Source organism: Mesocricetus auratus, unplaced genomic scaffold (genome assembly GCF_017639785.1).
Source record: "Mesocricetus auratus isolate SY011 unplaced genomic scaffold, BCM_Maur_2.0 Super-Scaffold_100044, whole genome shotgun sequence".
Taxonomy (NCBI): Eukaryota; Metazoa; Chordata; class Mammalia; order Rodentia; family Cricetidae; genus Mesocricetus; species Mesocricetus auratus.
In genome coordinates, this window is record NW_024429221.1 from 1,432,184 (window position 1) to 1,454,873 (window position 22,690).

The window sequence follows — 22,690 nt, forward strand, 5'->3', positions numbered from 1 at the left end:
ATTCCAGCTATCTCAAGGAGATTAACTGCATTAACCACATAAGAGGAATCTGATACAATATTGAGGGGTCCTGGAAAGGCCTCAAGAACCTCCAGTACTATCAGACATTCTACAACTTGAGGTGAAGTTTCATTATATTGTTTAGATATAACCCTATCCTTGACCACATAAGCTCCCATACCAGTTTTCGATCCATCAGTGTACACCACAGTCCCATCTGGGAGTGGGTCTTTAGCTGTCACTTGTGGAAACACTATAGCCTGATTTAGGGCAAACTGTAAAATTGGATGCTTTGGAAAATGATTATCAATTTGTCCTGAAAAGGAAGTAACTAAAACTGCCCAATCACTAGATGTGGCTGCCAAGGTCTGAACTTGTGCAGCAGTATAAGGCACAATCAAGGAATCAGGATCCCTGCCAAAATGCGTAACAGCTGCTTTTATTCCGCGAAGCGCGAGCTGTGCAACAGCATCAGGGTACCAGTCAATAATCTTAGCGGGGGAAGCATTTGGATGAATCCAAAGTAATGGTCCGTGTTGCCACAGGACTGCAGTTGGCAATTGAGCTGTCTTAAAAACACACAGACTAAAAGGTAGTGACTCCTCAATACGTTGTAATTGTGCTTCCTGTAAGGCCTCTTCCACCATCTGTAAGGCTCGGTGGGCGGCAGGGGTAAATTTTCTGGGTGAGGAGATATGAGGCTCACCCTCCAGGAGATCGAAGAGGGGCTTTAGATTAGCAGATGGAATTTTTAAAAAGGGCCTCAACCAATTTATATCTCCCAGAAGTTTCTGAAAATCATTTAATGTTTGTAAGTGGTCTTTGCGAATTTCTATTTTCTGAGGAACTATATTTTTGGGAGTAATCATTGAGCCCAAAAAGAGGCCTGTATCTGCAATTTGAACCTTCTCTGAGGCAATCTCTAATCCCCACTGTTTTAATTCAGCCACCAGCATGGGAAAAGCCTTTTGTAAAATATCTAACTCTTTGTGACAAATAAGAATATCGTCCATATAATGGATCATGATTAAAGATGTAAATTGCTTCCTAATTGGCTCCAAAGCCTCTTGCACATACAGCTGACATATCGTTGGGCTATTGGCCATGCCTTGCGGCAGTACCTTCCACTGAAATCTCTTGTCTGGTTCCATATGATTAAGAGAAGGGATAGTGAAGGCAAACCTTGGTCTATCCCGTGGGTAAAGTGGAATAGAGAAGAAACAATCCTTAATATCTATAATAATAAGCTTCCAATCTTGAGGAAGTGCAGAAAGCAAAGGAAGGCCTCTTTGAACAGGGCCAAAAAGATGCATCTGATTGTTAATGGCCCGCAGGTCATGGAGTAATCTCCACTTCCCAGATTTCTTCTTAATAACAAAAATTGGTGTATTCCATGGGGAGGTAGAAGGCTCTAGATGCCCCAGCCATTCCTGTTCTTGCACTAATCTTGTGACAGCCTTTAATTTTTCAGAGGATAGAGGCCATTGAGAGACCCATACCGGCTCCTCTGTTTTCCATGGTATGGGTCGTGAAGCCTCAACGGCCCCTAAATAAAACCCAGTCCTTTTCTACCCTGATTTCCGTGTTGCATAATGGGTTCTATTCTGCCTTGTTCTTGCCTGCCCAAACCTCCACCCTTTGTATACCCCATCTTTGCCATAATGGCTGATGCCTGGGGGGGAGTATTCATTAGTTAGGGTCATGCCCATGGCTTGTAACACATCCCGTCCCCATAAATTTACAGGGAGTGGCAACACATAGGGGGTAAAACATCCCTGTTTGCCCTCAGCGTTCCGCCAGGTTAAGGCTGAGGCACTGATGGCAGGAGAGGACTGGTATCCAAGACCTTGTAGAGAATGAGATGAAACAACAGTGGGCCAAGACTTCGGCCACCAATGGAGTGAAATAATGCTTTTGTCTGCTCCCGTATCCATTATCCCTTCAAATTCTTTTCCATTAATTAACAATTTTATTGTAGGTCTCTCATTTAGGGGTATAGCCAGATAGGCTGAATCACTTCCAGAAGATCCCATAGCCCTTTTTTGTAAAGTGTAGGTTTCTCCATCCCCGAGGGAGGGCAGCAACACCAGTTGTGCAATTCTATCTCCCTGCTTTATAGAAAATACGCCCCGAGGGCTAGAACAGAGAACTTGAATCTCCTCTTTATGATACGGGTCAACAATCCCAGGATATATAATGAGTCCCTGTAAAGTTAAGGAGCCGCGGCCCAGAATAAGCCCAATGGTGGCAGGGGGCAAAGGTCCAGGGGAATGGACTGGGACCGGTTGAATATTCATTTGGGGCATGAGTAAGAAGTCGGAGGCGGCACGCAAGTCCATTCCAGGGGTTCCTCGGAAGCCTCTTCCTTCTCTTGATTGCTTTTCTGAAATCGGTTCCCATATTTCTGAGGGCCCTGGGACCATGGGCCCCGTGACCCGTTTTTTGATTGGGGTACCTTGGGTTCTTCAATAGGGGGCAGAAGCCTCCCTTTTATATCCCGGACTGACCTGCATTCACTAGCCTTATGATAACCTTTACCACAACGCCGGCAAAGCTCCAGTTCTCTTGTTCTTCCAGGGGCTTGACAATCTTTCTTAAGGTGCCCCATTTTCCCACAATTAAAACAAGCTTTTCGATTAGATAAATCTCTATGCCTGTGCGTTTGTAAAATGGCGGCAGCTAGTCCTGCATTGGTTAGGGGTCCCCCCAGCTCCCTGCACACTCTGAGCCAATCTTGTAAACCTTTGCTTTTGCGAGGGGGCGATAGCCGCTCGACATTCCTGGGTTGCTTGTTCATAGACAAGTTGCTCAATCAGGGGCATAGCTTGTTCTGAATCACCAAAGATGCGACCGGCGGCCTCGGTCATTCTGGCCACAAAGTCTGAAAATGGCTCTTGGGGTCCTTGGACAATCTTTGTAAGGTGTCCACTGGATTCTCCCCTTTTTGTGAGGGCCTTCCATGCTTTAATAGCGGCGGCCGACACCTGACCATAGACGCCCCAGATGTAGTTGGTTTGATTAAGGGCATGTTGACCCTGACCTGTCAGCATTTCAAATGTCCACCGCCTCTGATTCTCATCTTCAGCTGTGGCATTAACTCTAGCTTGCGCCTGGGCTGCATCATACCAGAGAGCCTTCCATTCCATGTATTGTCCCATGTTGGGAAGCACTGCTTTCACTGTCGTCTGCCAGTCAGTGGGAGTCATGGCAAAATTAGCAAGCCTTTCCACCTGTATTGTGGTAAAGTTAGCATTGACCCCATAATTACGAACGGATTCGGCCAATTCTTTGATTTGATTGTAATCTACGGGGGTATGTACTCTTCCGCCTTCCGCATTCTCAAATACTGGAAAAGCCACTTGTATTTTTCTCCGTTCCTCTAAAGGTAAAAAGGAGTCAGTACCAGTATTCAGCCGAAGCTCATACGGCGGAGGCGCCGAGGGGCGTGAGCCTGCCGGATTTATAGGCGGTGGCCTCACATTCATTTTTGTTTTCAGCGGCCGGTGTCTATCAGGGTGATATCTTTCTTCCTCATACCGTGCCGCCTCCTCCTCTAGATCAGCTTCTTCGCTAGAATCCAGAGTGTCATAATCGGAATTATCTAGCTCCAAGGCTTCTAGCTCTACCGTAGGGTATAGGCTAGATTCTGGCTTTTTCTTTTCCTTAGATTTGTTAGGGGGTGAATGATCACTCCCTTCTTTCTCTCCCCCTTTCTTAACTTCTTGGGGAGGGCCTTTTTTCTTAGACATGTCTTTCCTTTTGCGAGCTCCCATTCTCTCACTCCGTTCGGTTTCTGACATGCTATCCTGAACTTCCTCTAAGGTTCCCTGACTTTCTACTATAGCAGGGTGACAGGCCTCATCCTCCAAGCAGTTTTTAACTAGCTTCCAAATGGCTTTGGTACCTAAGCGGAGATCTCCTTCTGCATGCTTCCTGTCTAGGTCTTTACCTAGCTTGTTCCACGAGGCCACAGTGAGGGACCCGGAACAAGCATACCATGGTGCCACTCTATCTACCTCCTTCACAAAATTTTGAAGTGTTCGTGGTGCAATTTTAAGATCTCTTTGTTTTAGCACAGTCTGTAGGGCAGTAACCACTGACTGTGACGACCCCATCTTGCTGGCGGCTTATGTAATGGCGCGGCTGGAGGCAAAACAAAAGTAAAAAACGGTGCTCGACTCCTTTATCAGACTGACCACACCATTTTGTTAGCACCAGCCATGATGAAGAAGAAGGACAAACAGGACTAGCACCAAAGCCTCCACTGACCCGTCCCACAGTGGTGACAAATTAAGGCCAAAGTTGAAAAAGGGGGGGTTCAGGATCAAGCATACCTCTCCGAACTTACCTCCCTGCAGTTCTGAATCCGCCCCGTCTTCCGAGGGGTCTCCCGCGGTGCCGGCGATGTTGAAGAGTTCCCGGGTTTCGGCACCAGATGTCCCGCGCCTCAGTCTCGCCAGCAAGAACGACACAGGACACTCGGATCCTTCTGCAGTAAAGCTTTAATGCACCTTGAGAGACAGATGAACAGCTTCTGAGAGGGAGACCCCAAGCTAAGAAACCCAGCCCCTTATATAAGCCTAGAAGCTCTGAGTGAGACGTGTAGAGCCGGGATTGGTGGTTTGCTCATCACCCCAGATGACGCCACGGGAGAGGCAGAGCTTAAGCATTGGCTACTCCAACCGACAACGAATGTCGGCGCCATCTTGTAATGGCGATAGCGAGGGCGGCTCCTCACAGCAGGCTATGGAACCAGACTGCTCAGGCTTGACACTGATCCTCTGCCTACTTGTGTCCTGGGGCCTGGGTCAGTTCTAGAACCTCTTTGTCTCTGAGGCGAGGGCCTGGTGCCCAGGAAGAGCTGGAGGCCTCAGTTTGCTGTCAGGGGTCAGTGAGAGCCATAGACGGCTTCATCCTGCTGTGTGACACTAAGCAAACAAGGCTAATGTCACAGATGACTCCTTGACATGTGAAGATAACAGAGCAGACACAATGCAGTCTTATTATTTGTGTGGCTGTGCTGCAAACCTGGCCTTTAAGAAGGAATGATCACTCTGTTCTGTCTATTTCAGATGGAGAAAGTAGAGAAACGTTGTCTTAAACTAAATACATGTAGTTGGCTGCTCTGCACCTCTTTGTGAATTCTCCCCAGAACCTTGCCTTGCTGTAGAGTTGAGCTGTCAGCTAGGGATGAGCTGGTTTGGCTTGTCTTGTCTTTAAGTGTCTTGCTAAGTGTCAGGTGACGTGAGGGTGCCTATGGGTTTGAATACAGACCCAATTCCGTTAAGGAATGGCATAATGGAAGAGCTGGTCACACTCCTGGGCACCTTCACACACGTGATGTCCCTTCTGTCTCAGAGGAACCTGTTTATCAGGTAGAGAATGCTCCAGGGTAGAGGGAAAGAGTTGCAGCTGTGGGGGCCCGTCTCTGACCCAACTGCAGAATTTCTTCTGCAGTTCATCTTCTGCTGCCGGTGGCCTCTTGTTGAGATGGAGAGCTCCCTGCCCCGAAGGCAGTCAGCCTAGCTGCCTGTAACCGCTGCTCATTGGTTCAGGGTTCTTCCGGCTTTGACTTTCAGCTCACCCTTGTTGTTACACAGAGCTTTGGATCTTGGAGGGTGTGTACGAGACCAGCCTGTTGCTCATGAGGTCCCTTCAATATCCAGGCACCTCTGAACCAAGATTATTCTTTTCATAAGCAGAAGAGGCATGTATCGTAAATTAATCTGGGAAGTGTGGCAATAACTCAGACTGCAAAGGGAAGGCCGGGGCTTAGCGGGAGTGGTAGAATTGAGAATCTGGCCGTGCTTTCTAGCTGGTAGCAGCCGGCTCACCTTGTTCTGAGATGTTTGGCCTCTAACCGGCGGTCACCACAGCCCGCCGGCGATGCCATGCCCTACCTGCACAGGTGTTTCGTGACTCCCCCCACTCCCTTCCTGGCCTGCTGGGCTGGTCTTTTTCTTTCCATACTTCTCTTTCCATGCACAGTTGCTTTGTCAATCTGCCCGTGTCTTGACGAGAGCTGGCGGTGGATGCTTGCATTGTACTCAATATGCAGCAGCTACTGTTCTCCCCTTAGCTCCCCAGGTTCAACTACTCACCCCATTTCTTCAGGTTAGAAGCCTGGGGCAGAGAGGTCAAGTGACCTGCTTGTAGTTATAGACCAAACGGCTACACCAGGGCTCTGCCCAGAGTCCACACTGAGTAACGGTCTGCTGAGAGCTTTGTGCAGGGCTGTGTGTTCCCTCCTCCTTCCTGCTGCCCTGCCCCCATCACGACACCCACCTGTGGGCACATCAAGTGGGCTGCCCCTCCCCCAAACACCTTCAGTTAGCTTCCAGGGTACCCTATTCTTACCCATTTTCTCCCCTGATTGTCTTTTATCTCTGCGTCTTCCCTGCTGAGCTCTGCTGCTCAGGCCAGTCTTGGGTCTGTCTTCCTCTTTCACGCCACATCCCCAACCTGTCCCCTCTCTACGGCACCCAGCCTGTGACCACACCTGCCCTTCCCCTGGGCGAGGTTCATGGTTTCATCACTGGGCCCTTGCTTCAGCCTCGCCTCTGGGGAATTTCCCCAGAGTTCTTGTGATGTGCTAGCAGACGGCCGTGGGACCTCGTCTTGCCCCTGGCCTGCTCCCACCGTCTGACCTTCAGCACGATACTCTCCTGCTCTCTGCAGCCTCGCTGGCCTCTGTGCCATGCTAAGCTGTGCCACACGTACGTGCCCACCAGAGAGACCAGCTTTGCTCTGCTGCCCGCCTGGAAGGTCACCCCAGAAATCTTTACAGGCCATTCCGTACCTTCTTCCAGGCTCTTCCGTATCCCTCTGCTGCCATTTACCAGAAAGGTAGCAGCTCCCTGGAGGCTGGTTGTCTGTCTCCTCACATTCCCTGTGAATGAAGGCAGCTTCCTTACCCAGGGCAACAGTTCTGCCTGTGTGGTTGGTTCATAGCTGGCTCCTTGCCTTGAATGAGAGGTATTTTTATCCCTGATTTTCAGTGAAGTAATTGAAGGTCTAAGAGGCTAAGTGGTCGGCCAGGGTCACTGTCCCTAGAATTACCGGGCTAGGGCTGAGACCCTGCCGTGCAAGCCTTCATTGCTCTGAGTGTGCTGTCTTTTCTTGTTACAAACACCACACAGACTGGCCACGAGGATGGGAGGAATAATATACACGAAAGCACTTTGAAAATCCCAGTTGCTGAGAAACGTTGCCTACCTAAGTTACTGAGAACTCTGGATTTCCATGGTTCTATGCTGCAGCCCCCAGGTTCTGTTGTGTTCTGGGATTTCTTTTCAGGCCTGACTGATCCTGGTGTTGTCAAATATTATGTTTTCTTGATCCTTCTTTCCTCAATGTGAGGTGTGCTTCTGTCTGTGACTCTGATCCCCTACACCACACACACACACACACACACACACACACCAGTCTGGTTGTGCTTGGCACACCTCTGGCCTGTCAGCAGTAGGGGACAGAGGGGCAGGCGTCTGCATGGCTGTCATTGTTTGTTCTGTCCTGGGAAAGTGCTTACGTTAGCAGCGGGTGCTCAGTGGGAGTCTGGAGCTCACACAGTCTCCCTCACACAGTCTGCTTGCCTCTTGCCCCTACTCTGGCAGAGTGGAGTGAAGTGATCCCAGGAGAACGAGGCTGCCCTAGTCTTAGGCTGCTCCATAAGCTACCTTCTTTGGTGCCTGAGAAGTGAGACCCACACCGAGAACAGGCCGCCATCTGCCCTGGGCCTGGTTACTGAACTCCCCGTGTGTTAAATGGTCAGATATAATCACCATAGTCCTCAGCATCTTAGCACGGACCCCAGGCCAGGTCACGCTGTGCTCGGTGGGCACGGCTCCAGCTCCTGGCTGTCTCCGTGCTGTTGGCCCTTGTAGTGATGGGCAGAGAAAGTTGCAGTGGCCTACAGGGGTTTGGAACCGCCTACCCCTCACGCTCGTTCTGACAAGACGCAGCCTGGCTTTTTACCTGGCACAACTGTGTGGCAGCCTGGGCACCAACGTGAAAAGCTAAGTCTGTCTGCAGCAAGTGAGACAGCCTGCTGCTTTTCCCGCGGCCTCAGATCGTAAAGCTGATGGGCAGGACTGTGGTCCACAGTCTTATGGAGATGATGCTTCTCACCGCTTGGGGGAAACTGTATGGAGCAGCACCTGAGCTACAAGGAGCTGGGTTCAAAACACATCTGTGCTTTTTTAGGACCTAGGACCTGTTGCTCCTAGCCTCAGTTTCTCTGCCTGCACGGGACAGTTGGGTGTTTGTAGAGCGCTGCTAGGGAGGGCATGCCTGGGAAACAGTAGCTACTGTTCTCAGTTACGGTGGCTTGGTGGCCCCATGGAGTAACAGAGAGGGCTGACGCTTTGAGTCAGTTCTGAGTTCAAATCCTCAGTTGTTACTCATTAGATATTTCATACACATTTATGGTGGGTTTTCACTGGACTCGACACTGTGCTTGTTCCCTTGTAGTCTTTGAACTTGGAAAATCCATTGTACCGATGTGAATTTCTTTCGTCGTGTAAAACAGTAGACAGGGCAGTTGTGTGGGACAGTGCTAAGTGTGAAGCTTGTAAGGGGTTCATAGTCTGCTCCTGCAGCTCTTCCCATTCTGATGGTTTGCTGAAGAACTACTTCAATCCAGCTTCCATTCTCTAGCCAGTGCTTGTCTGCTAAGTGCCTGCTATACTCAGGGCTTCCTGACAGCCCATGGGGTTCATCACTGCCACCAAGATTCATTTTCAGCCCCTGAGAAGTTGGGGTGAGTGACAGAGACCCAGCCAGTTAGGCAGTGGCTATCAGTTAGTGGGGTTGTGAAGACATAAACTGAGTCCTGAGGTGTCACAGACACGGAGCCATCTTTTCTGCTTGGAGAGTGTTGGGAAAGTCGTGAGTAAGAGCTGGCCAAGGGTGGGAAGGGGCTGTTGCTTCAGTGCCTGGAGGGTGGCGCTCGAGGGAAAGTGCTCCATTGATGATTGAGTTTAGATGCTGTGTGTGTGTGTGTGTGTGTGTGTGTGTGTGTGTGTGTGTGTGTTGATGGCCGTGGCCATGCTGCTATGAGGTGGCCTGGGAGAGCCAATGACACTGGGCTGTGAAAACCCTGGGGGTTGTTGCTGTTGTGGGTGAAGTCTGTGTTGCTCTCACTTCTAGGAGGGCAGAGCATGAGACTGCTTATAAGGTTCATGCTACAGCACCATTCAAGCACAGCAGTGTCTTTGACAAGTGTTGTGCGAGCTACTGAGGGGATTAAAATGCTCCTGGGAGCCAAATTAAGGTAGGAAACAGGTGACGTTAACTTTATCTAAGCCCGAGTATCCAAAATATTATCATTTCAGCACGTAATTACATTCCCCATGTTGGCACTAATCTACCAAAATGTGGTCTGTAGTAGGCAGCACAGCTCATTTTGCAGACAGACCTGCCACATTTAAGGTTTTATAAACTATGTGTATGTCTCTCTATGTGGGTATGTGCAAGTGGGTGCAGGTATCTGTGGAGGCCAGAAGAGGGCACCAGATGCCCTGGAAAAGGAGTCCCATGCAGTTGGAGCTGCCCTATGTGAGTGCTGTCATCAGCATTGCTCACTCTTGGCTGCAGGGCTATCCTCCAGTCCCCCAGCAGCATTTTAAATGCCCAGGCTACAGTGTTAGGCAGAGATGGTTTAGTAGGTCTGGGATGGAGGGAGTTGGAAGTAACCTTTGTCTTCCAGAGCCTGCTCTTGATAGCAGGAACCAGCCTTGCAACCCCTCTGTCCAGCAGCTGATTTCTCACTAAGGGGGAAAGAAAACACTGAGGATTCTATCTCCCATAGGTCATATGGTCAATTCAAAACAAAACACAGCAGTAATCTGTTCAGAGTATTCAGGCTGGGGTACAAGGACAGCCCTCTGGTGAGTGAGCTTCCCAGTGTCCAGCCTGGGGTATGAGGACAGCCCTCTGGGGAGTAAACTTCCCAGTGTCCAGCCTCGGGTATGAAGACAGCCCTCTGGGGAATGAACCTCCTAGTGTCCAGCCTGGGGTACAAGGACAGCCCTCTGGGGAGTGAGCTTCCCAGTGTCCAGCCTGGGGTACAAGGACAGCCCTCTGGGGAGTGAGCCCCCCAGTGTCCAGCCTGGGGTACGAGGATAGCCCTCTGGGGAGTGAGCCCCCCAGTGTCCAGCCTGGGGTACGAGGATAGCCCTCTGGGGAGTGAGCCCCCCAGTGTCCAGCCTGGGGTCCCAGGACAGCCCTCTGGGAGTGAACTGCTAAGTGCTGCTCACTGAAGTCTTCTTGGCCTGCTGAGCACCCTAGGCGCCTCTGTGAGTAGGCTGGTTTTGGTGTTTCAGGAGCTCTACAAAGCAGCCTTCATGCCCAGTGTACAGAGGATAGTCAGGTCGTAAAAAAAATGTAGTGCCTTGCTTGGGTCTTGTAACTACATGCGACAGAACTGAGGCCCAGCCCTGATCTCAACCAGGCTCGTGTTTTGGACTGTTTCCCTACTGGGATTCAGTGCTAAACACATTATGATCTCTGAAGTAGGGGGAAAAGAGGCAACTTTAGAACATACAATATATGCATATACATCGACGTGCACGTGTGTGGGGGAGACTGTATAGTTATAATCGGAGAAAGACCCTAACCCTACCAGTCTCCTCCTCCCACTGGCCATTAGAAGGTTCCAGGGCTGGCCAGTTGCCATGGGCTTCCATTGGTGGGGGTGGGACATAGCCTATGGAGTCCCATTAGAATCAGGTAGAACTCGGGGTTTGTGATGTTTCTGTTTCCTTGGTTAGGGGAGCTACAGGCCGTGGGGGACCAACTGGTGGCATCTGCTTCCGTCTTACTGAGTCCACCAGGTATGTGCACTGTGGTCTCCAAAGCGGGAAAAAGGTTGATTAGAGAATGTCCCTGCGTGTGTGTAGGGAATCCTTTTGGGGCAGCTGTTAGTATGAGCATGGTTCGAGAACAGGCCTGAGCTGCTCCTGGGGGTAGCCTCTTTTTTCTTCTCCACAAGGGGCTGGTGAACCCATCAGATGTAACCCTAAAGGGAGCTGAGGTCCGGAAGGTGTGTGGGGTGTGCCCAGAGGGTGGCGGGCTTATAGTCGAACCCTGGCTTGACAGTGGGTGGTGCTCCTCTCTCGTGGGGTGAGCTGGGGCTCCATTCCATGTTCAGAGCAGAGACCATCAGAGCCAGATCAAAGAGAAAGGCGTTTATCACCGCAGAAGCAGATACCAGTAACCTCAGAACAGACGCCTTGGGAGAGGTGGGTCTCCCAGAGGTGAAGGCTGCCTCTCTGTCTCTGATTCCACCGTGCCCTGCTCCCCTGCCCTTGTCACACAGGACACTAGGTAGCACCTGTAGCTCCTTCTGTAGCGTGTCTCAAGGGAAGAGCTACCCCATTGTCCAGTGCTGGCTCCTCATGCTTCCCAGATCCTAGCTCTGCAGCCAGTTGGCTCAGCTTCTTTATGAGGAAAACCCTCATTTCCAACGTCCTAGAATCTCCACAAGGCACAGCCTTGGCCCAGGAGAGCGCCTGATTCAGCCACTCAGGCTAGCACTTGGGGTCCTCAAAGAACAGGAAGTCAACGGTTAGAATGCCAACCATGAGGACTATTTCTCCGTTTCTATTTTTTTAGTATAATTATTTCAAGCCCCCTTTTCTTAGACTTGCCTCTTAACTACACCTGACTTCTCCAGTTTACTAACAAAACAAAATAAATAAACTCCATTAGCCTTTGTTTCTTTCCAGTGTAGTCTTAACCCTCCAGGCTTGCAGAACCATCCCTCCTGTGTCTCTCCCTGGCTGACCCCTCTTCCTGTGTCTCCTCCAATGCAAACCCACCCCTCCTATGTCTCCTCTAGTGTAAACCTGCTCCTTTTGTGACTCCTCCTGTGTAGACCTGGCCTCCTGTGGCTCCTGCTGTGTAGACTTGGCCTCCTGGGACTCCTCCTGTGTGGCCTGGCCTCCTGTGGCTCCTGCTGTGTAGACCTGGCCTCCTGTGACTCCTCCTGTGTAGACCTGGCCTCCTGGGACTCCTGTGTAGACCTAGTCCTCCTGTGACTCCTCCTGTGTAGACCTGGCCTCCTGTGGCTCCTGTGTAGACCTAGCCCTCCTGTGACTCCTCCTGTGTAGACCTGGCCTCCTGTGACTCCTGCTGTGTAGACCTGGCCTCCTGTGACTCCTGCTGTGTAGACTGGCCTCCTGTGACTCCTCCTGTGTAGACCTGGCCTCCTGTGACTCCTCCTGTGTAGACCTGGCCTCCTGTGACTCCTCCTGTGTAGATCTAGCCCTCCTGTGACTCCTCCTGTGTAGACCTGGCCCTCCTGTGACTCCTCCTGTGTAGACCTGACCTTCTGTGACTCCTGCTGTGTAGACCTGGCCTCCTGTGACTCCTGCTGTGTAGACTGGCCTCCTGTGACTCCTCCTGTGTAGACCTGGCCTCCTGTGACTCCTCCTGTGTGGCCTGGCCTCCTGTGACTCCTGTGTAGACTGGCCTCCTGTGACTCCTCCTGTGTAGGCCTGGCCTCCTATGACTCCTCTTATGTAGACCTGGCCTCCTGTGACTCCTCCTGTGTAGACCTGGCCTCCTGTGACTCCTCCTGTGTAGATCTAGCCCTCCTGTGACTCCTCCTGTGTAGACCTGGCCTCCTGTGACTCCTGCTGTGTAGACCTGGCCTCCTGTGACTCCTGCTGTGTAGACTGGCCTCCTGTGACTCCTCCTGTGTAGACCTGGCCTCCTGTGACTCCTCCTGTGTAGATCTAGCCCTCCTGTGACTCCTCCTGTGTAGACCTGGCCCTCCTGTGACTCCTCCTGTGTAGACCTGACCTCCTGTGACTCCTGCTGTGTAGACCTGGCCTCCTGTGACTCCTGCTGTGTAGACTGGCCTCCTGTGACTCCTCCTGTGTAGACCTGGCCTCCTGTGACTCCTCCTGTGTAGACCTGGCCTCCTGTGACTCCTCCTGTGTAGATCTAGCCCTCCTGTGACTCCTCCTGTGTAGACCTGGCCCTCCTGTGACTCCTCCTGTGTAGACCTGGCCTCCTGTGACTCCTCCTGTGTAGATCTAGCCCTCCTGTGACTCCTCCTGTGTAGACCTGGCCCTCCTGTGACTCCTCCTGTGTAGACCTGACCTCCTGTGACTCCTGCTGTGTAGACCTGGCCTCCTGTGACTCCTGCTGTGTAGACTGGCCTCCTGTGACTCCTGCTGTGTAGACCTGGCCTCCTGTGACTCCTCCTGTGTGGCCTGGCCTCCTGTGACTCCTGTGTAGACTGGCCTCCTGTGACTCCTCCTGTGTAGGCCTGGCCTCCTATGACTCCTCTTATGTAGACCTGGCCTCCTGTGACTCCTCCTGTGTAGACCTGGCCTCCTGTGACTCCTCCTGTGTAGACCTAGCCCTCCTGTGACTCCTCCTGTGTAGACCTGGCCTCTTGTGACTCCTGCTGTGTAGACCTGGCCTCCTGTGGCTCCTGCTGTGTAGACTGGCCTCCTGTGACTCCTCCTGTGTAGACCTGGCCTCCTGTGACTCCTCCTGTGTAGACCTGGCCTCCTGTGACTCCTCCTGTGTAGACCTGGCCTCCTGTGACTCCTCCTGTGTAGATCTAGCCCTCCTGTGACTCCTCCTGTGTAGACCTGGCCCTCCTGTGACTCCTCCTGTGTAGACCTGACCTCCTGTGACTCCTGCTGTGTAGACCTGGCCTCCTGTGACTCCTGCTGTGTAGACTGGCCTCCTGTGACTCCTCCTGTGTAGACCTGGCCTCCTGTGACTCCTCCTGTGTGGCCTGGCCTCCTGTGACTCCTGTGTAGACTGGCCTCCTGTGACTCCTCCTGTGTAGACCTGTCCTCCTATGACTCCTGCTGTGTAGACCTGTCCCTCCTGTGACTCCTGCTGTGTAGACCTGTCCCTCCTGTGACTCCTGCTGTGTAGACCTGTCCCTCCTGTGACTCCTGCTGTGTAGACCTGTCCCTCCTGTGACTCCTGCTGTGTAGACCTGGCCTCCTGAGACTCCGGCTGTGTAGACCTGGCCTCCTGTGACTCCTGCTGTGTAGACTGGCCTCCTGTGAATCCTGCTGTGTAGACTGGCCTCCTGTGTTCCCAGGGCAGACCCGTGATCCTGTTCCTGTTCCTCTTCATCAGCTTCTTCTCTGTGCTCCCCCCTCACCTTTCCCCCCCCCTTGCAAGCGTGTTCTCCCTTCTGCTCCTTCCCATTCCTGTCTTTAGCAAGAGGATTCTCTTGACCCCTGCACACCCTCTGGTTACCATCACTATTAAAATAAAAAGCAGAAAACGCTTTTTGACCACACAGAGTCTTCTAGCAGAATTCAAACCAGCTGTCTGCCCTTTAGTTTTCTAACTGTGTGCTGCCTCTGTTTACAGTTTAGAAAAATAGGAAGGTGTTCATGCTCGCATGGACATCAACTGTGCATTGAGTGTGTTCAGCCAATTTCTTTTTTCATGGCAAAATTCTCCCAAGGAAGGAGTTGGCACAAGCAATTACATTCTAAAACATGCTATTACTAGACAATCGAGAAGTGAGAAAAGTTTGGGACATCAGCAGCCACGTGCAGTTGTCGGACTCAACCCATCTCTCCCCCGTTAAATCCTCCCAGCAGACATGGGGTAATGGCAAGTGGGTGCAGCGTCTCTCTGTGCTGGTTGTCTCCTCAACAGCGACTTTGGCTCTCCTGAGCCCCGCGATGAGCTCTCTCTTCAGTTTCTTTCCCCCTTCCCCGTGTCTCCTGACACTCAGCTTCCAGGGCGCATGTGTGTGAGCAGGGGTGTGAGCAGGGGTGTTCAGGCCCAGGTCCTCTTCTCTGCCCTGCTGTAGTGACCTCCCCTAGTCCCACGGAAGATCTGTAAGCAGACCCAGTTCCAGATTCCCAGCTATCTCCTGGCTGTATCCACACCCACACCCAGGGGACGTCCTTGCTCGTGGGTAGGTGTAAACAGAGCTTTAATATCGTCCTAGGCTCTCTTCTTCCCAGGACTGGGCCGTCCTCTTGTCAGTTCTCTTACGTTAGTGTCGCTAGCCAGCTAGTGCCCCGCCCAGTGTCTCCAGACCTTGGAGTCCTCCTCATTGTCCCCGCCACGTCCTCACTGGCCACACCTGATCTACCAGCAAGGCTTAGATATTGGAATTCTGGCAAGCAACTTCCAACCTCTTCCTTGAATCAACTACCTTACATCTAAGACCCCACCACCCACCAGAATATTCCTCTTTTGTTTCCCCTGGGACACATTGCACACCGTGCCTCCCTATGTGTGCTGAGTTATTATTTTATTTTGCTAACTTGACACAATTGGGGTCAATCTGGGAACAAGGGAACCTCAATTGTGAAAATACCATCAGATTGGTCTGTAGGCCAGTTGGGCAGTTTTTTTGATCAATGGTTAATATGGCATACCCATCCCACTGAGTGATGACACCCTTGCACAATTAGTCCTGAGTTGCATTAAAAAAAAAAAAAAGGCAAGCTGGGCACTGGAGAGATGGCCCAGTGGTTAAGAGCAGTGACTGTTCTTCTAGAGGACCCAGGTTCAATTCCCAGAACCCACATAGCAGCTTGCTGTTGTCTGTAACTCCAGTTCCAGGAGACCCAGGCTTAGGAAAGTTCAGCTGCCCCACCTGAGCCCAGTGTGGAGATGTCTCATCCAGCCAGTGCCATCCCTGACCCAGGAGCAGGCAGAGCCTTCCCTGACTAGACATGCATTTTTACCGTCGGTCCTCCCTGGTTTTCATTGTTCAGATGGTGTCAGGACCTGGGGAAGGGGCCTGACCACTGTGCTTCTGAGCTTTGACATGGTGTCATATAGTCCTTTGGAGGGTTTTGTGAAGGGAGTCTATTGCCTGGGCTTCCTGTACTTTGAGACCTTCCTTCAGAGCAGCAGTGCTAGGGAGTCACCGTGACGGAATCATCCTGTAACGGACGCCCTACATAGGTAATCTGTGAAGAGAAGGGACTTAATGGTGACCCACGGTTGGAAGGTTCCAGCCTCCCTGGTGGGTACGGCATGGCATGGTAGGAGGCTATGGTAGTGATACTGGTCACCTTTTGATGGACAACAGCAGGAGGAGAGAGAGAGGAGGGGCGTGCCTGTCAGAGACCTAGGCCCCGCCTCTTGCGGCGCCCCTCAACTGCAGGCTTGTAACACCTGAACTACTGGGCAATCGCCTAGTGGCTATTGTTAGTGCCTACTGTTCCTAGTTTGTGATTATGGAGTTGTTGAGAACTTTTATTACTTGTCTTGTTGGGGTACCCCGAATTGAGGAGGGGTCCCCAAACTGGATTTGTCACCCCAAGAATCAAGAGTCCACGCGCCAATTGATGCAACACTCAAGAGGCTTTAATTAGGCATCTGCAGATGGGCCTCTCAGTCAGCTTTTAGACCTATTGGCCCCGAGGTTCAGTTACAATCAGCTTTTAAAGACAAAAAACACAAGCCTTTGGGAGGGGTCCCTATCTTGTGACCGGGGGTACGTGACTACTGACCAGGGGAAGTAGATGTCTTCCTGACCTACACGTAAATTCCTCAAACCTTGGTATGAGTTAATCATCTCTCCCTAAGTAAATGGTGTTATCACCTCCTTGTTTCCCACAAATCTTGTTTGCCCATCTCTGACGCCCTGGTCAGTTCTTCACAGGTGGTCAGCAGCCCAGAATTTGGCCTTTTGTGGGTTTACAGCCCTTCTGCAATTAAGGTTGCTAAACCATACATTCCATTCTGTGCTTTGGCCAGTTCCTGGGATGGGGTCCTTTGTTCACTTCCCAAGTTCTCTAGTGGGGTGCCCTCCCTGTTTAAGCTTATATTTTATTTCTATAAATTCGGGGTCTTTCAGTCTGGGGCTGGTGTTTTGTAATCTTAGCACAGCAATTCTAGTCATGTCCCACCATAAGAAGCTGCCTGATTGGATGAAGCACACTCTCAGCTGTCGGGGAACAGAGCAGTAAGAGATTAGGTTCCTTTACAATGAAAAGGGAAGATGGCAAGGCCTGACTCAGAACTTAACCCCTCTGCCACCTAAAGGGGCCACTCGGGTGTGAATGTCTTTTTCCTCGTTAAGACGCGGACAGACCACCTACAGCCCTAGACAATACTGAGTGCTTGGTCTCTGGCATAGAAGTCCTTGTCAGAGGAGCCCTGGGGTGTAGCTTTTTCTGACCACGTGTGGGTTCCTTGGATGCTGCCGTGGCCATCGTCTTGGTTGTTATATCCCTGCCCAGTATCCGATCCTGACTCCATGCCTGTGTCTGGAGATGGCCCTGCCTGCTGTGAGAGTGGGAATGTGGACTCTGGACACGCTAAACCTGAGCACTGTCTGGGCAGTGTAGAGCAGGGTCTGGCAATGACACCAGCACTGCTGCCGTCACGAAGAGAAGACACAGAGGTGTCACGGCTGGTAGAGAAGACGAGGGCTGTGGTACCTGGGTACCGGGAACTGGCTCTGGACTAGGATTAGCTCATCATGGCACCCCTTACCCTGCCCATTTTCTGAACTGGCCCCCTCACTTTCTAAGGAATCTGTGAGGTGCCAAAAGTTTCTAGTGAAGTTCTCAATTGAATCAGCCGAAGTGTATCTCTGTTGCTTAGAACTACGGAGCGGAGTTCCACAGGGAAGCCGCGCTGTAGTCATTTGAGGGTCTTACTCATTTTCCCATTACGCGGGTGTCTCCACGAGTCTCAGAATCTAACACAAGGCAGGCATGGGTTGAGGGATGGTGAGACCTGGGCTCAGCGAGTCTCTCTTCACTGTGGCTCTGACCAGACTGCACTCTGCCTGAGGCAAGCAGCGTGGCCTCTGGAGGATGGAAGCAGCCTTCCCTTGTGGCCTCAGCACAGGAGGGTGCCCAGCTCTCGCGGGTGCTCGGGAGGGTTTGGATGAAGTTGCCTTTGCCCAGAGCTTGCCACAACCACCGCGGTTCTTGCCCTGACTTGCGAGTTGTAAATATGCACACTGTTTGCCTTGAACTAGTGTGTGTGTGTGTGTGTGATATGTTGTGTGTGTGGTACCTACATGTGAGTGCACAGGTTTACATACCCATGTTAGGCAGGATGGACAGGTTGGGTAGGTTGGGAACTATTCCTTGGGAGACATGCATCTGTTTCACCTCAGGGAGCCAATGATGGATAAAAGTGTTGATACCATCAAAGTCCACTAAGTTCCGGGTCGCTCACAGAAGCAGGGGTGATACAAAGGAAACCACTTCACCAAACTCCCACCCAGCATGGGTGATGACTCATGAAAGGTGCCCAAATTGCAGGCAGATCTGCAGGTTAGAGTCTCTCCAGGCAGCTCGGCTTATCTGGGCTTCCTCAGAAGTCTTTAGTGCATAGAGAGCCCTGGGAGGGGGCAGCCTTGTGCATCTGGTCAGTTTCGGGAATTCCTGACAAAGTCTTAATGAGTCTCCCTTAGAATTTCCTGAGCCTTAGGGTGCTTCCCTCCGGGATGGAATGCTTTCTACACAAAAGGAGGCCAGGGCAAGAGTAGGGTGTCTTCATCTATTGCTCCCTTACTGCCTCAAGGCAGTGTCGCTCACTGTTTGGAGTATGCTGCCATTCGCGGCCTAACATGTTAATATGTGGGTACTGGGGATCTGAACACGAGTCCTCATGTGTGTCAAGTTATCACTTATCCACAGAGCCGTCTCCCCGGCTCTAAGATTTCTCTGATTTCCTTTGTTCCACTCCGCCCTGACCACCGCTGTTCTCCTTGCAGAGGCCCCCTGCCTGGACAGAGGATTGTGGTCCTTCCTCCTAGACCTCTCTGGACACATCTTCCCATCATCCTCCAGCAGAGATGCGTCAGCTCAAGGGAAAGCCAAAGAAGGAGACGTCCAAGGACAAGAAGGAGCGGAAGCAGGCCATGCAGGAGGCCCGGCAGCAGATCACCACAGTGGTGCTGCCCACCCTGGCCGTGGTGGTGCTCCTGATCGTAGTCTTTGTGTACTTGGCCACGCGCCCCGCAGTCACCGAGTGAGCCGTCGCCTCCTCTCCGGCTTTCCTCTGCAGAGACGCACAGCGCCGAGCCCCGCGCAGGGGTGCCCTGTCTCCTCTGGTCTTTGACTTGACTGAAATTTCTCTACTCGTTTGGGGGAGGGAATCGGGAACATTTTATCAGTGAATGTGCCATACACCTGATGGTCCACTTCATGTGCCTTTCAGACTTCAAAGCAGACGCTTGCGTGCGTGCGTGTGCGTGTGTGAGTGTGGGTGCGTGTGTTCCCCCTGAAATGATGCTTAGCTGCACCCGGGGAGCGTGTGTGTGTGTGTGCGTGTGTGTGCGTGTGTGTGTGTGTGCGCGCGCGCGCACGCGTGTGTGTTCCCCCTGAAATGATGCTTAGCTGCACCCGGGGAGCGTGTGCGTGTGTGTGTGTGTGTGTGTGTGTGCGCGCGCGCGTGCGCGTGTGTGTTCCCCCTGAAATGATGCTTAGCTGCACCCGGGGAGCGTGTGTGTGTGTGTGTGTGCGTGTGTGTGTGTGCGCGCGCGCGCGCGCGCGTGTGTGTTCCCCCTGAAATGATGCTTAGCTGCACCCGGGGAGCACAGGCCTCTCTGGGCGAGCCTGTTGGAATCAGTGCCACCCTCCCTCCTGTTCCTGCAACATGCTTTCCTGCTCCCTCCCGTTCGCTCACAACTTTCTAAGGGGACAGCATTTCTTCTCTGTGCTTGATGGGACTTGAAATATGTTGATTCAAAGTGAGATATTTATTTTTTGAATAAAGGAGATACTAGTCTTAAGCTGGGCATTTGTCTTGTGTTTGTGCCCCTTGCTCGGGCCTTACCTCTCTCTCTGCTTCCCCTCTCCTGGGGCTGTTTCCCACTCCCCTTTCACTTGCTGCTGTCCTACATTTGCAGGAGCATGATGGATTTTGACCGGATGTTTAAAAGGCTAAGAAGGAAGTCTAGAGAGGGACAGAGTGTGTGCTAACTGACCTCTTTTAGCTAAGAGAGAGTTCTCACTGGAGTATGACCACACATGCTCTCTGGCTGGTTAGCATTTCCTGTTGGATGCTGTATTTGCAAATGGCAACACACCCTAACTCCCAGTGGTAAAAGGTCAGGCTAGCTTTTGTTGTTAGCTGATGGATGCCAGCTTTTGGCATTCCAGCTGAGTTTTAAATGCAAATTGGCTGAGCCTCATTGTATTCCGGCAGCAGACTTCCCAGGTCCCGGTGCCTGATGGAGCTGCCTCTTTGGAAGTCAGATCCCTCTTAACTGTTCCTCTGTGTCTCTTCATGCCATCACTGCTGATTACAGAGAGATTTGCAAGGAGGGAAGGGCTTGCTGAGTACCAGTGGTGGCTAATAACTTGCCGACAGCACAGATGGTACTGGATATTTGGAGACTATTGGAGAAAGCCTCTTCAGGAGAGAAAATGAAAGACTCCAGCTCAAGTCTGGAGACGCTAACGTGGGTGAGTGACTTGGTGACACCTCCCACCCCAAGTGCCAGTGACCCTGTGTTTACTAAAACAGTTGTCAAGTGTGGGGTTGACAAGCATGTGAAGATCTCAGTGTGGGGACTCGGGGACTCAGGGAGTCTCAGTGCCTGGTGGTGTGGGAGGGATGGAAGACCACAGCTTCAACCAGGAGTGGGAGGGAGGGCTCCGTAGCCATTCCCTGCTTTCCACAGTGGCACCAGGCTGCTGGCTGTCCCCTCCTCCCGCAGGAGATGTCCTGAAGTCACGGCAAGAGCAGCCTTCCCACCAAAAGAACAAGACCCACCTGTCTCCCGATGGCCTGGTCTGCAGTTAATCCAGCCGTATACAGGGCTGGGTAGCCACACTGGGTAGCCTCGGTTTCTCTGGGAGCAGTTGCTAGAACACTTTAGGGAGATGAGACATCTAGTGGAAAATGAGGCTTTAGAGTGAACCTGAGTTCACGCCAATTGTGCTACTAGAACCTGAGTCCATGTCCTGTGGTCACAGTGACAATGGTTGTTACCCTGTCTCAGGGTGGCTGTAAGGACTGAATTACAGTAGTGCAAAGGGGTCGACCTCATAAATCATAGCCCCCCACCCCACTTGTACTAACACGTTTCTTTTCATGCAGCTGTCTGATGTAGGTGCTCATCTTTATCAAAGAAAAGGCCAGGCAGACCAGGCCACACTGTCACACGGCAGTGTCAGAGGCCGGCAGTCCAGGAAACCTTGTCACACTGCAGTGTCAGGGGCAGGCAGTCCAACGAAACCCTGTCACACTGCAGTGGCAGTGCCCAGGTCTGTTGTTTCCTTGGTTTTTGTTATAGGAGATTTTAGACACAAGTAGGAAGAGAATGGGCGAGGCTCCTGGTGACTGAGGAGTGTGCAGTCATTGACGGGCTTCCAAAGACACCAGCACACAGTGGTGGCATAAAAACCACAGCTCTCACCTTGCAGGGGGTAGGAGATAAGTTTTTTTCTGGAGCCAAATATGAATGACCATGGTCCCAGAACACAGATGTAACTTACCCCAATTATATGTTCCAACATAAGAGTTTTGTGGAGTTTTTATAGTAAGAGAACAAAGAAAGTCATCAATTAAGATATTTTGTAAATACATTGTTGGGATCATCAGGTAGGCAAGTGTAGCAAAGCCTGCTATAAGCCTCAGATATACATGATGACATTTCTAGCCTTTGGGCTTGCGGAAGCTGGGGGCCTCTTCAGACATGTCAAAAAGATGGGTCATGTATAGAGGAGGGCAGTGAATGGCTCTTCAAGGTGCCAAGATAGCCAGAGATAGTTGTCTCAGAGCCAGCAACATGGTAATATCTTTACAAATGTTGAAGTCCTAGTTAGTCAATCCAATTTGTAGAATGTCCCAAATAGGCAGGCAATAATTTCTGTTTCTGGGAACTTCAGTTCGTATCTTCAGTAACTTAGCTGTTGTCTCTGTCAAAAGAATTCACACGAGACCCACAGTGTACTGAAGAGGATGGGAAATGTTTAGTATCAAAGGGACCCTTTCTAGAAGGGATGGTGGGCAATGGCCCATGGACCATTGTACTATAAGCTTCACATTTAGGTAGACTTTCCTGAGGGTTGCTTTCCTGTCCAAGTGATTGGCAGGCTTACTGGAATCAACTCTCCAGAGGGGACAGTGGTATGTTTTCGTTCTTCATAGTATGCCTCCTCTTCAACAATAACAATTTCGGGGGCCTTTCAGATTATCTGACTCGGATCCCATTCTTCTGGCCAGCAATCAGGGTCCTGAAGTTTGAGGTCCCAGTTTAGCAAGCTGGGATTCTGAGGAAGGGGTCCATGCTAATGAACCTCAAGCTACTATCTGACTAGCTACCTACCAGAGTAGGCAAACATTGGAGGACCAGCTCCAGAGGCCACAGTCTCCATTATAATTTCAATGGATTCCCTCAAATCTGCACTGCCTCACCTGGTGATAGAGACTGCAGCATCTTAGATGCTCTTAGTGGATGAGTTCGGTGTCCCCTCCAGGGCCCCCAGTGGGGCATGCTCTTAAACCATCATAGGGTGAAGAGAAGCTTGCCTAGGAAACATCAAGAGAGATGTCTGTCCAGTGGGCTCCTTATGCAAACATTTGGGGGTTCTTTGAGATATAAGATTGTGAGTTATCTTAAAAGCATGAGTTTGGGGCAGCAAAGGTATCTGTGGATCAAACCCACCGTTTGACTGTTCCGCTGAGCAGCCTCAGGCTCCCACAGCTGAGCTCTGAGGCTCCACATTTGCTCATTTTGCCACTGAGATGGTAAGAGGATGAA

At 51.4% G+C, this 22,690-nt stretch overlaps 1 protein-coding gene across 1 annotated transcript in view; it reads left to right on the plus strand.

Annotated features, from left to right (window-relative positions):
• Smco4 (single-pass membrane protein with coiled-coil domains 4) overlaps positions 1 to 19,711 on the plus strand; it is a 66,963-nt gene extending 47,252 nt beyond the window's left edge. Inside the window, 1 exon segment of the mRNA XM_021235248.2 lies at positions 18,692 to 19,711. Within this exon segment, the coding sequence (XP_021090907.1) occupies positions 18,692 to 18,952 (261 nt within the window). The 3' untranslated portion in view covers positions 18,953 to 19,711.
• The last annotated feature ends 2,979 nt before the right edge of the window (positions 19,712 to 22,690 follow it).